The sequence below is a fragment of the Heptranchias perlo genome, unplaced genomic scaffold, assembly GCF_035084215.1.
Source record: "Heptranchias perlo isolate sHepPer1 unplaced genomic scaffold, sHepPer1.hap1 HAP1_SCAFFOLD_44, whole genome shotgun sequence".
Lineage (NCBI taxonomy): Eukaryota > Metazoa > Chordata > Chondrichthyes > Hexanchiformes > Hexanchidae > Heptranchias > Heptranchias perlo.
Window position 1 is genome coordinate 2,720,654 of NW_027139453.1, and position 13,836 is coordinate 2,734,489.

The following is a 13,836-nucleotide window of genomic DNA, read 5'->3' on the forward strand; positions in this document are numbered from 1 at the left end:
TTGGGCAGTCCAACTTAGCTCGACAACGGAGGGGAGGCGTCGGTGATGGAGGGTGTGGTCGAACCTGTCAAAGACTGCAGGCAGGTCGAGAAGGCTGAGGAGGAAGAGTGCTTCACCGTCACAGTCACATAAGATATCATTTTTAACATTGATTAGGACCGTTTCAGTCCTGCTGCAGGGGCGCCAATCTTATTGGAGAGATTCAAACAGGGAGTTGCGGGACAGGCGGGCTTGGATTTGAGGAGAGGAAACCGTTGACAATAATTGTTCACTTGAGGGCCAGGAAGTTGGGTGGTCCGACGTTTAGTGCTCTAAAGTACAGGAGTTTGGTTCCATGGGAATTATGAGCAGGGAGAGGGTATGAAATTAGAAAGGAGAGAAAGTCGAGAAAGGGCCAGGTTCAGGGTTAAATGATGGAGAAGCCTGGGGGAGTTTTTTCATGATGGGTAAGGGGGATGTCCCAGATGCAGATGAATGGATGTTCTGAATAGTGACAATGAAACCCGCCAGTTAATTGCAGTTGTTAATGGTGAGGGTGGAGGGGCAGTGGAGAGAAGTTTAACGTTACGGTTGGCAGTGGAGAAAGGAAGACAAGGGTTACGTTTGCGTCCCGGGATAATAATGGAGTAGTGGGCTGTTTTAGCAGAGGAGACCAAGGCCCGATAGGTTTTGATCTGGTCGAGGCAGATCTGTCAATGGATGGCTGAACCAATTCGTTACTCTGTGGCTTAAGGGAGAGAAGATGAGGGATGTGCCAGGGGACTGACCAGCGTGGAAGAGGGTAAGGGTTTTACTGGGGTTAAGGACATCAAGATGTAGATGAGTGAGTGGCTGAGCAGATCGATAACTGGAGAAATATCCTGGGAAATGGACAACTAAAGGCGAGTAATTTGGGAGTTTTAAAGTGTCGCTCTAAATGACTTGGCGAGAGAATACATTTTCCAGCGGCGGACACAGTAGGAAGTGAGCTTTGAATGGAACTGGAGATGTGGATGGTGAGGGATGCAGGTTATTGGTCTAATATGTCAATGTATGTGACCGGGAAAATGGAAGTTGAGAAGCCACGGGAGATAGCCAGGTCGAAGAAATCAAGGTGACAATCAGTGCAATCAGAATGTGGGTTTCACATTGTTTTTCCTTCCCCATTGTTATTAATATTGGTATATCGTGCTGGGGCAGTTCCTCTGTACAATTATTTTTAGTTATATAAAAGGTGCTGAGTTTAAAACGGGTTAACTGAATGTGTTTGTTCAGTGACTGTAATTAATGTCAGTCTCCACTGTTCCGAATTGAGTAACTGGAGGGTTTCGCTCTGCTATAAATCAGGGATTTATTTCAAGGTATTACTCAATGGCATCAGTCAGAGCATCATCCTCAGCAAAAGCAGGGAGCAGCGGCTTTAAGGAGAGGGGAAGAATGTTCCTTGAGTTTCAGATACTTGCGGCCGTTCATGCCGTACAGAAGATATACTACCCGATTCTGGCTGCTGTCGGGATCCCGGGTAAGGAACTACCTCCTGCTATTCATGTTGTAAATCTTGTTTAACTGTGTGACTGTATTTTCAGTGTGACTTGCTGAGTACTTCGTGTATTTTCCGTTTTTATTATTAGTGTTAATCTAGTCGGCTTCAGGCAGTTAATTAAATTTCATCAGCAGTTATAGGACTCTAGATTAGAACTGATCTCTTCTGGTTCAGGCACATAACGAAACATTATGAACAGTTACAGGAGTCCAGATTAGAACTGATCTGGTCGGGTTCAGACACTTAATCAAATCTCAACAACAATTACAGGACTCCAGATTAGAACTGATTTGGTCGGGTTGAGATACTTATTCAAATCTCACCAACAGTTGGAGGACCCCAGATTAGAATTGATCTCGTCGGGTTGAGGTAATTAATCAAACCTTACCACCAGTAACAGAACTCCAGATTAGAAATTATCTAGTCGGGATGAGATACTTAATTAAATCTCACCAACAGTAACATGACTCCAGATTAGAACGAATCTAGTCGGGATCAGATTCATAATCAAATCGCAGCGACTTTTATAGGACTCCAGATTAGACCTAATGTAGTCGGGTTCAGATACTCAATCAAATCTCACCTGCAGTTACTGGTTTCTCGGTTCGAACTTATCTCGTCTGGTTCAGAAACTTGGTCAAATCTCACCATCAATTATCGAGCTCCAGATAAGAACTGATCTAGTCGGGTTCGGACACTTAATCAAATCCCACCAATAGTTATACAAATCGAGATTAGTGCTGATCTAGTCGGGTCCAGATACTTAATCAAATCTCACCAAGAGTTGCACGAATCCAGATGAGAACATACGATTCGGGTTTAAACCCTTAATCAAATCACACCAACAGTTACAGGTCTCCAGGTTTGAACTTGTTTAGTCGGGTTAAGATGGTTAATCAAATCTCACCAACAGTTATAGAGCTCCTGATTAGAAATGATCGGGTCGGGTTCAGACACTTAATCAAATCTTACCGACAGTTACAGGACTACAGGTTTGAACTGTTCTCTTCGGTTTCGGTGACTTAATCAAATCTCACCAACAGTTACTGGAATCCAGATTTACAGGGCTTCAGATTAGGACTGATCTTGTCGAGTTAAGGCAATTAATGCAATCCCACCAATATTTACAGAGCTCCAGATTAGAATTTATCTGGTCGGGTTCAGATACTGAATCAAATCTCACCAACAATTACTGGAATCCAGATTAGAACTGTTCTAGTCGGGTTCAGAAACTTAATCTAATCTCGCCAACAGTTACTGGACGCCAGGTTTGAAATGATCTAGTCGGCTTCAGGCACTTAACAAATCTCAACGACAGTTTCAAGACACCAGGTTAGAGCTGATCTCGTCGGGTTTAGATACTTAATCAAGTCTCACCAACAGTTTCTGGGCTCCAGTTTAGAACTGATCTAGTCGGGTTCAGAAATTTAATCAAATCTCACCAACAGTTACACGAATCCAATATTAGAACTGATCTATTCGGGTTCTGATACTTAATCAAATCTCACCAACAGTTGCAGGACTCCAGGTTAGAACTGGTCTTGTCGGGATTCGGCACTTAATGAAATCTCAGCAAAGGTTACAGGTCTCCATATTAGAACTGATCTTGTCAGGTTCAGGCAATTAATCAAATCCCACCAACATTTAATGAGCTCCAGATTAGAAATGGTCTTGTCGATTTCAGATACTTTATCAAATCTCACCAACATTTACAGGACACCAGATTAGAACTGACATCGTCGGGTTCAGACACTTCATCAAATCTTACCAACAGTAACATGACGCCAGTTTGGAACTTATCTAGTCCGGTTCAGATACTTAATCAAATCTCAACAACTGTTACACGATTCCAGATTAGAGTTTATCGATTCGGGTTTAAACACCTAATCAAATCACAACAACAGTTACAGGACTCCAGGTTAAAACTTATTTAGTCGGATTAAGATGCTTAATCAAATTTCACCAACAGTTACTGGACTCCAGATTAGAACTGATATTGTCGGGTTCAGATACTTAATCGAATCGCACCAACGATTATAGGACTCCAGGTGTGAACTGATCGAGTTGGGTTCAGACAATTGAACAAATCTCACCAATAGTTACACGACACCAGATTAGAGCTGATCTAGTCGGGTTCACATACTAAATGAAATCTCAGGAACAGTTACTGGACTCCAGATTAGAACTGATCTAGTCGGGTTCATACAATTAGTTAAATCTCGCCAACAGTTAAAGGGCTCCAGATTCGATCTGATCTAGTCGGGTTCAGATACTTAATCAAATCTCACCAAAATTTACAGGGCTTCAGAATAGGACTGATCTTGTCGAGTTAAGGCAATTAATGAAATCCCACCAATATTTACAGAGCTCCAGGTTAGAATTTATCTAGTCGGGTTCAGATACTGAATCAAATGTCACCAAAAGTTACAACACTTCAGTTTGGAACTGATCGAGCCGGGTTTGGACACTTAATCAAATCTCAGCAATAGTTACTCGAATCGAGATTAGAACTGATCCAGTCGGGTTCAGATACTTACTGTAATCTCACCAACAGTTACAGGACTCGAGATTAGAACGGATCCAATCGGGTTCAGATAATAAATCAAATCTCACCAACAGTAACAGGACTCCAGGTTTGAACTGATCTCGTCGGGTTCAGACACTTTACCAAATCTCACAAACTGTTACAGGACTCCAGATTAGAACTGATCTAGTCGTGTTCAGACACTGAATCAAATCTCACCAAGAGTGACAGGACTCCAGATTAGAACTGCTCTAGTCGGGTCCAGGCACTTAAACAAATCTCACCAACAGTACGAGGAATTCAGGTTAGAACTGATCTCGTCGGGTTCAGATACTTAATCATATCTCACTAACAGTTACAGGGCCCCAGGTTAGATGTGATCCAGTCGCGTTCAGTCACTAATTCAAATTTCACCAAGTGTTACAGGGCTCCAGATTAGAACTGATCTAGTCGGGTTCAGAGAATGAATCAAATCTCACCGACTGTTAAAGGACTACAGGTTAGAACTGATCGAGTCGGGTTCAGATACTTTATTAAACCCCAAAGTGGTAAATTATCTTCAACTTATTATCAAATACAAAGAACGAAATCTGCATTCACACAGCTGGTTATAATGTGAATCTTTTGCGATGTTCTAAAAAGGGCGATTGGAATTAGCGCTCATTATACACCACGGCCTGTCTCTCCCTATTGACTCGGGGTGTCCAAAGGGCGTCCGATTCCACATTGTCTGTCATACACCACGGCCTGTTTCCCACCCATTGACTCGGGATGTCGAAAGGACAGCCGATTCCACATTGTACATTGTACAACCACGGCAGGTTTCCCATCTATTGACTTGGATTGTGCAAAGGGCGGCCGATTCCACATTGTACATTATCCACTACGGCCGGTTTCCCACTCATTGACTCGGAGTGGATAAAGGGCGGCCGATTCCACTTTGTATATTGTACGCCACGGCCGGTTTCCCACCAATTGACTCGGTGTTTAAGCGGCGGCCGATTCCACATTGCACATTATACACCACGGCCGGTTTGCCATCCATTGACTCGGGTTGTCCAAAGTGCGGCTGATTCAATACAACAGAAAGTAGGAATGAACGGGTCTTTTTCCGGTTGGCAGGCAGATTCTAGTGGGGTACCGCAGGGATCAGTGCTTGGGCCCCAGCTATTCACAACATATATCAATGACTTGGATGAGGGAACTAATTGTAACATTTCCAAGTTTGCAGACGACAAACAGCTGGGGTGGAATGTGAACTGTGAGGAAGATGCAAAGAGGCTCCAGTGTGATTTAGACAAGTTGGGTGAGTGGGCAAAAACATGGCAGATGCAGTATAACGTGGATTAATGTCAGCTTATCCACTTTTGTTGCAAAAACAGAAAGGCGGCTGATTATCTGAACGGTGATAGATTGTGGGAGGTGCAATGAGACCTGGGTGTCCTTGTACACCAGTCGCTAAAAGCGAGCATTCAGGTGCAGCAAGCAGTTAGGAAGGCGAAAGGTATGTTGGTCTTCATTGCAAGAAGATTTGAGTACAGGAGCAGGAATGTCTTACTGCAGTTCCACAGGGCCTTGGTGAGACTACATCTGGAGTATTGTGTGCAGTTTTGGTCTCCTTATCTGAGGAAGGATGTCCTTGCCATGGAAGGAGTGGAACGAAGGTTTACCAGGCTGATTCCTGGAATGGCAGGACTGACCTATGAGGAGAGATTTGGTCGACTTGGCCTATATTCACCAGAGTTTAGAAGAATGAGAGGTGATCTCATCGAAATATATAAAATTCTAACAGGACTAGACAGACGAGATGCAGGGAGGATGTTCCCGATAGCTGGGGAGTCCAGAACCAGGGGTCACAGTCACAGGATACTGAGTATGCCATTTAGAACAGAGAAGAGGCGAACTTGTGCAATTCTCCACCACGGAAGGCAGTTGGAGGCCAAGTCATTACATGTCTACAAGAAGGAGATAGATATATTTCTTAATGCTAAAGGGATCAAGGGATATGGGGAAAAAGCGGGAAAAAAGGTACTGAGTTGGACGATCAACCATGATCATTTTGAATGATGAAGCAGGCCCGAAAGGCCGAATGGCCAACTCTTGCTCCTATTTTCTATATTTCTATTTCTATTCACATTATACACCACTGCCTGTTCCCCATCCATTGACCACGGGTGTATAAAGTGCGGCTGATTGCATATTAAACATTGTACACCACGGCCGGTCTCCCACCCATTGACTCGGAGTGTACAAAAGGCGGCCGATTCTACATTGTACATTATACAACACGGCCGGTCTCCCACCCATTGACTCGGAGTGTATAAAGGGCGGCCGATTCTACATTGTACATTATACAACACGGCCGGTCTCCCACCCATTGACTCGGAGTGTATAAAGGGCGGCCGATTCCACATTGTACATTATACACCTCGGCCGGTTTCTCACCCATTGACTCGGGTTGGATAAAGGGCGGCCGATTCCACATTGTACATTATACACCACGGCCGGTTTCTCACCCATTGACTCGGGTTGTATAAAGGGCGGATGACTCCACATTGTACATTGTACACCATGGCCGGTCCCTCTACCATTGACTCGGAGTGTAATAAGTGCGGCCGATTCCACATTTTACATTACACAGCACGGCCGGTTTCCCACCCATTGACTCGGAGTGTACCAAGGGCGGCCGATTTCACATTGTATATTATACACCACGGCCGGTCTACCACCCATTGACTCGGAGTGTATAAAGGGCGGCCGATTCCACATTGTACATTGTACACCAGCACCTGTCGGTATAAATACCCCGAGTATCAGTGGAGAGAAGAGTGAAGTCACCAGTTCGGACGTGGACCCTTCTCAAAACATGATTGGTCATATCATTAGATTATTTAAAGTGAAGATTGTTTGTAAGTCGATTGAGATTCTGTGATTGGAAAGAATTTTTAAATGTTTCTCAATAAATATTTTACATTCAGTGGACTTGAAGTTTCAAATTTGAGTTGAAGTTCAAGCAATGTCCTGTTTAATTAACAGTTTATTTTACACCTAGTGTTATGTTTCCATGATTTAAACCCACTCCCCGATTCGTTTTACAATTTATTACTGAGCAGTTAGTTCTAATTTTCATTGTAATTCCTTTCTCCAGCTGAAAGCCCGTTCACAATGAAAGTTATTCAATTCCATCAATGGAAGCAATAACAAGTCTGGAAATTTCACCCCAACTCAATCAAACCTCTGATTTCGTTCTCAACCTGCTCTGTTAATGTGTCTGTTTATTTCTCATCTTACCAGTTAACTTAGTGACTATCAAGATTCTGTGTCAAGGAACGTGCGGACTCAACAAATGTGTCACTCGTTACCTGGTAGCCATGGCAGCGGCGGATCTACTGGTCGTTATCACCGATCTGATATTGAGGCAGATTCCGATTGCTCATCAAATACGCGTTGTGCGATCCATTCCGGTGTGTAATGTTCACGCCGTCCTGCTGTACGCAGCCACAGACTGTTCTGTCTGGTTCACCGTTATTTTCACCTTTGATCGATTTGTGGCCATTTGCTGCCAGAAGCTAAAAACTAAATATTGCACCGAGAAAACGGCGGCTGTGATTCTCGGAACAGTGACTGTGCTGAACTGTTTGAATAACATTTTCTGGTACTTTATGTATCAACCTTGGTACACGATGTATAATAACCCATGGTTTTGTTATGTGAGCGTCCTTGTTCAGATTTCAGGATTATGGACAGCAATCGAACTCCTTCATTATATCCTCAAACCGTGTGTCCCATGTGTTCTGATTCTGCTGCTCAATGCTTTCACCGTCAGACACATTTTAGTGGCCAGCAGAGCCCGCAGGAGACTCCGGGGTCACGACAGTGGGGAGAGCCCCAAAGACCCAGAGATGGTGAGCCGAAGGAAATCTATCATTTTACTGTTCGTTATCTCGGGGAATTTCATCCTGTTATGGACGCTGTTTATGATGTGTTCTATGGCGCAGCGAATGTGGTATCTTGGTTATATGTCTTTCAAACCAGCTCTTTTTGTACTAGAAATTGGATTCATGCTCCAACTCCTGAGTTGCTGTACAAACACTTGTATTTATGCAGTGACACAGACTAAATTCAGAGAGCAGTTGAAGAATGTGGTGAAATATCCCATTACTATAATTGTTAAATTCATTAAATGAGAAGAATCGAAGAATTTCCAGCGTCAGAATTCAATCCTGGTTCATGTTCCAACCGATCCGATAGTCCCCGCCACACTGTCAAAGGTCAGTACTGAGGGAGCGCTGCACTGTCGGAGGGGCAGTGCTGAGGGAGCGCTGCACTGTCGGAGGGGCAGAACAGAGGGAGCGCTGCCCTGTCGGATGGGCAGTGCTCCGGGAGCGCTGCACTGTCGGTGGGGCAGTACTGAGGGAGTGCTGCTCTGTCGGTGGGGCAGTACTGAGGGAGCGCTGTACTGTCGGAGGGGCAGTGCTCCGGGAGCGCTGCACTGTCGGAGGGGCAGAACTGAGGGAGTGCTGCACTGTCGGAGGGTTAGTGTTGAGGGAGGGCTTCACTGTCGGTGGGGCAGAACTGGGGGAGTGCTGCACTGTCGGAGGGTCAGTACAGAGGAGTGCTGCTCTGCCAAGAGTTGCTGTCTTTTGAATGAGACGCTGAACCTCTCAGGTGGACTTGATTGATCCCACCGCGCTATAACTAAGAAGAACAGGGGAGAGTCCTGGACAATATTGATCACTCAACCAACATCACTAAAAAACATGATCATTTTCACGTTGCTGTCGGTGGTACCTTGTTGTGCACGAATTAGCTGCCGCGTTTCTTACATTAGTACCGCAATAACTGCACTTCAAAAGTACTTCATTGGCTGAAAAGCGCTTTCGAACGACCTGCGGTCGTGAAAGGCGCCGTGTGAATACAAGTCGCTCTTTCTCAGAAAGCTCTAATGAGCATTTCCTTATGTAAAACACACACACTCCAACTAATTCTGCTGTAGTTGTAGGAGGTCACATACAGGACGAGGTCAGGGCCTCGTGTATGACAGATATTATTCACTAATAGTTGATAGGAACAGATGAGAAATGTTATGGGCATAACACCAGGTAATCTCGAGAGAGTGTGGGAATGCAAGATTATGAACAGGACTGGGTATAAGATGGGTTGTATCATTGAATTGATGAAGAAAATATATTAACCATACGTCACAATATTTACTAGCCCCCGAACTTGTACAAAGGTTAAAGATCAACGACTATCCCACAAACCCAACCTAACTGGCGAGCTGTCTGTACTGGAATACATTGGGTATTTGAATGCCTGATTTTGGTCGGGCCATCTCTCGTCCGACAGACCCATTTCGAGCTGATTGGGGAATATGGAGGATCTGGGCGAATATATAGATGTGTACTCGGTGCATCATGGCGAGACATCTCTGAGGATCAGTGATCTTCTGGGAAAGACAAAGTGCCTGACTGAGTTAGCCTGGATCATTAAAAAGGACATTCTGCAGATCTTTAGGAAGGTGAGAACCAAAATTGCATTGCTGCTCGTGGCTGAGATCCGAGACCAATAATGGTCTCAGAAAGGAGTGAGAAAGATTGAAGGAATGAAATAAACAGCAACAAGAGGATAGAGCGATGGAAATGTACGATGAGAAGGGGAAGGCAGAGAAAGAGTTCAATATAAAGGTAGAGAAAAGAGATAAAGCTGAGACACTTGCTGCACAGCTTAGAGCAAGTCGGATTCCACGTGATGAAGTTCTGCTAAAGAGAAGTCGTGGGGTGGAGGAATTAGAAAGCGCTGTAGCGGAATTATAGATGAACAATGGTCCAGCTTTCGGCAGACAATCCCGATTTTACAGGAGTTGGGACCATCAGGCAATTCCGCTGTAGTTACAGTATTACAGAATGAGTCTAGTCCATCTGACGCCTGTCGCTCACCCTATTCAAAGAATAGTCACCAACATCTGTTCCTCCACCTCCACTTTATCCACCGTTAAGTACCGCCCCTGTGCTATTCCACACTACGCATCACTTCCACCAACTCCAGCCGAACCCCACCCTATCATTCATTTGTAGCTGCCTCACCTCCACCTCACACTTACCCACCACTCCGAGCTGCCCCAACACCAAGCCCAATCTATCCTCCACTTCCAGCCGCTTCAACTCCAGCTCCCACTTATCCACGTCTCCCACCTGTCCCACGCTATTGACCGTTACCTTCCGCCATTCACTGCCCCCAATTCCAGCCTGAACATGTCCATCAGCGACTCCTTGTCAGCAGGTGGAATCCCTAATCTCCTCAACAGCTACTCAGTGACCAAGATGATCCTCGTGGAGCAGTGCGTGTCGGTTAAGGAGTTTTGATTTTCGCTTCGGTAGTTTCACTGATTGAAATACGAGTTTAAATCCCTCACAAGCGCTGCTGTGATACCATTTTGAGTCAAAAATCACCAATTGGCTTCTCACAGCTTTTCAGCGTCATCACCAAAATCATCGTTTTGACGATCACCTGTGACCAGTGAGGATTGTCACTCTATTCCGTCACCTCCTCATCACCGTTGTCATAGTCATCACAATTAACACACCCTCATTCTGAAAAAGCATCTTTGGAGAGGAAATGAAGTCTGTGCAAACCCCAGAGATTGTGCCAAGATAGAGACAGTCTGTCGTTCGTTCTTCGAAGTTGTGCATCAAATGGAGGAAGCTCACCCTGTTAATCGCTGTCAGGACACGCTCGCCAGTAACGGCATTGCGATTTGGATCAAAGGCGGTTAAATGGAGTTAAGATGGAGATCAGCCAGAATCTAAAAGAACGGCTCGAGGGGGTGAATCATCAACACCTGTTACTTTATTCCTAAGGTGTCGCCAACCTTGAGCCAAGTTTCAGACGAAGCCATGATTCCAATGCAATCATCCATAGTATGTACTTGGGTGGAAATCTGATCGATAAGATTCTATGACCCTGAGACATTTCCTCTGACAAACCCCAGTCAGAGGCTTGTTTGATGCATCTGCTCAAAGCAGACTGACGCATGTCCCTGCGGTGTTGTATGGCATCAATAATACAAGGCCAGCAGCGGGTGGTCACAACTTGGTCAGTGCTTCTCCAGTGAGGCAGAGCCGCAAAAATTATGTCTTGTCTGACGTCCCCAGGTACCACTACGGTGATTTTTAATTCGGTTCCAGGGGCATTGTTCCCCGAAGTGCCTTCAAACCTGAAAATGTTGTTCCAGTGTTACCTTTACCCAGATCATGCATACAGAACATCTGAAGTCCGAACAGGAGTAGGCCTTACGGCCTCTGAAGCCTGTTCCGCCATTCATTAAGATCATGGCTGATCATCGAACTCAACTCCACTTTCCCGCCTGATCACTATATCCCTTGAGGATCCGAGTGTCCAGCAATCTACCGACCTCAGCCTTGAATATAATAAAACACTCAGCATCGACAGCAATTTGGAGTATAGAATTCCAAAGAGAAGAGTGAAGAAATTTCTCCTCATCTCAGTCTTAAATGGCCGACCCCTTATTCTGAGACTATGCCCATTAGTTCTCGACTCTCCAGCCAGGGGAAATAACCTCTCAACATCAACCCTGTCAAGCTCCTTCAGAATCTTATATATTTCAATGAGATCACATCTCATTCTTCTAAACTACAGAGAAAATAGGCCCATTTTATTCAAGCTCTCCTCACAGGAGAACTCTCTCATCCCAGGAATCAATCTTGTGAACCTTCGTTGCACCGCCTCTAGAGGCAAGTATATCCTTCCTTTGAAAGGAGAACAAAACTGTGCACAGTACTCCTAGTGTGGTCTCAACAAAGCCCAGTACAACTGTAGCAAGATTTCCTTACTATAAGGAAGTATTGCTGCAATTGTTGCCCCCTTGCAATAAAGGCCAACATTCCGTTTGCCTTCCTAATTGCTTGATGTTCCTGCATGCTAACTCTGTGTTTCTTGTCCGAGGACACACAGATCTGCCTGAACACCAACATTAAATATTTTTCACCATTTAAAAATATTCTTTTTTGTTCTTCCTACCAAAGTGAATAACCTCACATTTCCCATTCAGCGTGGATAGAATCTCCTGACCTTGTAGACCTGCCCTTTTTCCATCAGCGGTCGGGACCAAGGCAGCGTGAAATTGACCATTGGAAAAATGCAGCCTGCAGTACAGAAAGGACCAAGAATAGGGACATCTACCAATGTACACTTGTACGAATGGAGGAACACAGAAAAATCTGATCCACACTGCAGCTCGCAACCCTCCCAATAGCTGGTGTTGAAACGAAAGTGTTAGTCTGACGAACTTGATGTCTGTTGATGTAATAGAGTTTCCTTCATTTTGTAATAACGTTAGTTCTTATCCCAAGTTTCGTTAGTATGAAGGATGAATCAAAATTCTCAGATAATTGGTAAAAGAAGCATAGGGGAAGTGAGGTGACTTTTTAAGCAACGAGTTTTTATGATCTGGAATTGCCAGAAAGGGTGGTGGAAGCAGGTTCAATAGATTGTAAAGTTCATAGAATCATGTAATCATAGAAAGGTTACAGCACAGAAGGAGGCCATTCGACACATCCAGCCCGTGCCGGCTCTTTGTAAGAGCAACCCGATTAGTCCGATTGGCCCGTTCTTTTCCCGTAGCCCTGCACGTTTTTTTTCCAATGCAAGTATTTCTCCAATTCATTTTTGAAAGCCACAATTGAATCTGCTACCATCACAGTTTCAGGCATCTCATTGCAGGTCATCACTACTCATTGCATAAACACGTTTTTCCTCCTGTCGCCTTTGGTTCTTTTGCCAATCACCTTCGATCTGCGTCTTCTGTTTCTCGAACTTTCCGCCAATATGAACAGTTTCTCTTTATTTACATTATCTAAACCTTCATGACTTTGAACACTTCTATCAAATATCCTCTTAACCTCCTCTGCTGGAAGGAGAACAACCCCAGCTTCTCCAGTCTATCCACGTAACTGAAGTCCTTCATCCCTGGAACCATTCTAGTAAATCGCTTCTGCACCCTCTCTAAGGTCTTCACATCTTTCCTGAAGTGCAGTGCCCAAAATTGGACACAATATTCCAGTTGTGGCCGAAGCAGTGTTTTATAAACGCTCAACATAAATTCCTTGCTTTTGCACTCTCTGCCTCTATTTACAAAGCCCAGGATTCCGTGGGCTTTTTAACCACTTTCTCAACCTGTCCTGCCGCCTTCAAAGATTTCTAAACATATCCCCCAAGATCGCACTGTTCCTGCACCACCCCCGCCTAGAATTGTATCGTTTAGTTTTTTATTGCCTCTCCTCGTTCTTCCTGCGAAAATATATCACTTCGCACTTCTCGACATTAAATTTAATTTACCATACGTCCGCTCATTCCACCAGCCTGTCTATGTCTTCCTGAAGTCTTTTACTATCAACCTCACTTTTCACTACGCTTCCAAGCTTTGTGTAATTTGCAGATTTTGACATTGTGCTCTGTACACCCAAGTCCAAGTCATTAATATATATCCAAAAAAGTCGTACGGTGCTCTGGGGAACACCATATTATTCCTACCTCTGGTCTGAAAAGCAGCCACTCACCACTTCTCTCTGTTTCCTATCACGTGATCAATTTCGTATCTCTCTGGCCACTGCGCATCTTATTCCATGGGCTCAAATTTGGTGACAAGCCGATTATATGGCACTTCATCAAACACTCTTTGGAAGTCCATATGCACAACATCAAACGCATTACCTTCATCAACCCTCTCTGTTACCTCATCAAAAACTAAATCAAGTTATTTAAACACGAT

The 13,836-nt window shown here is 44.5% G+C and overlaps 1 protein-coding gene across 1 annotated transcript; it reads left to right on the forward strand.

The window, feature by feature from the left end:
- Window positions 1-1,350: 1,350 nt before the first annotated feature.
- LOC137312883 (probable G-protein coupled receptor 139) lies at window positions 1,351-8,233 on the forward strand. Its single transcript, XM_067979262.1, has 2 exons — window positions 1,351-1,501; window positions 7,341-8,233. The coding sequence occupies exons 1-2, from the start codon at window positions 1,351-1,353 to the stop codon at window positions 8,231-8,233; spliced, it is 1,044 nt and encodes a 347-aa protein (XP_067835363.1).
- Window positions 8,234-13,836: the final 5,603 nt, after the last annotated feature.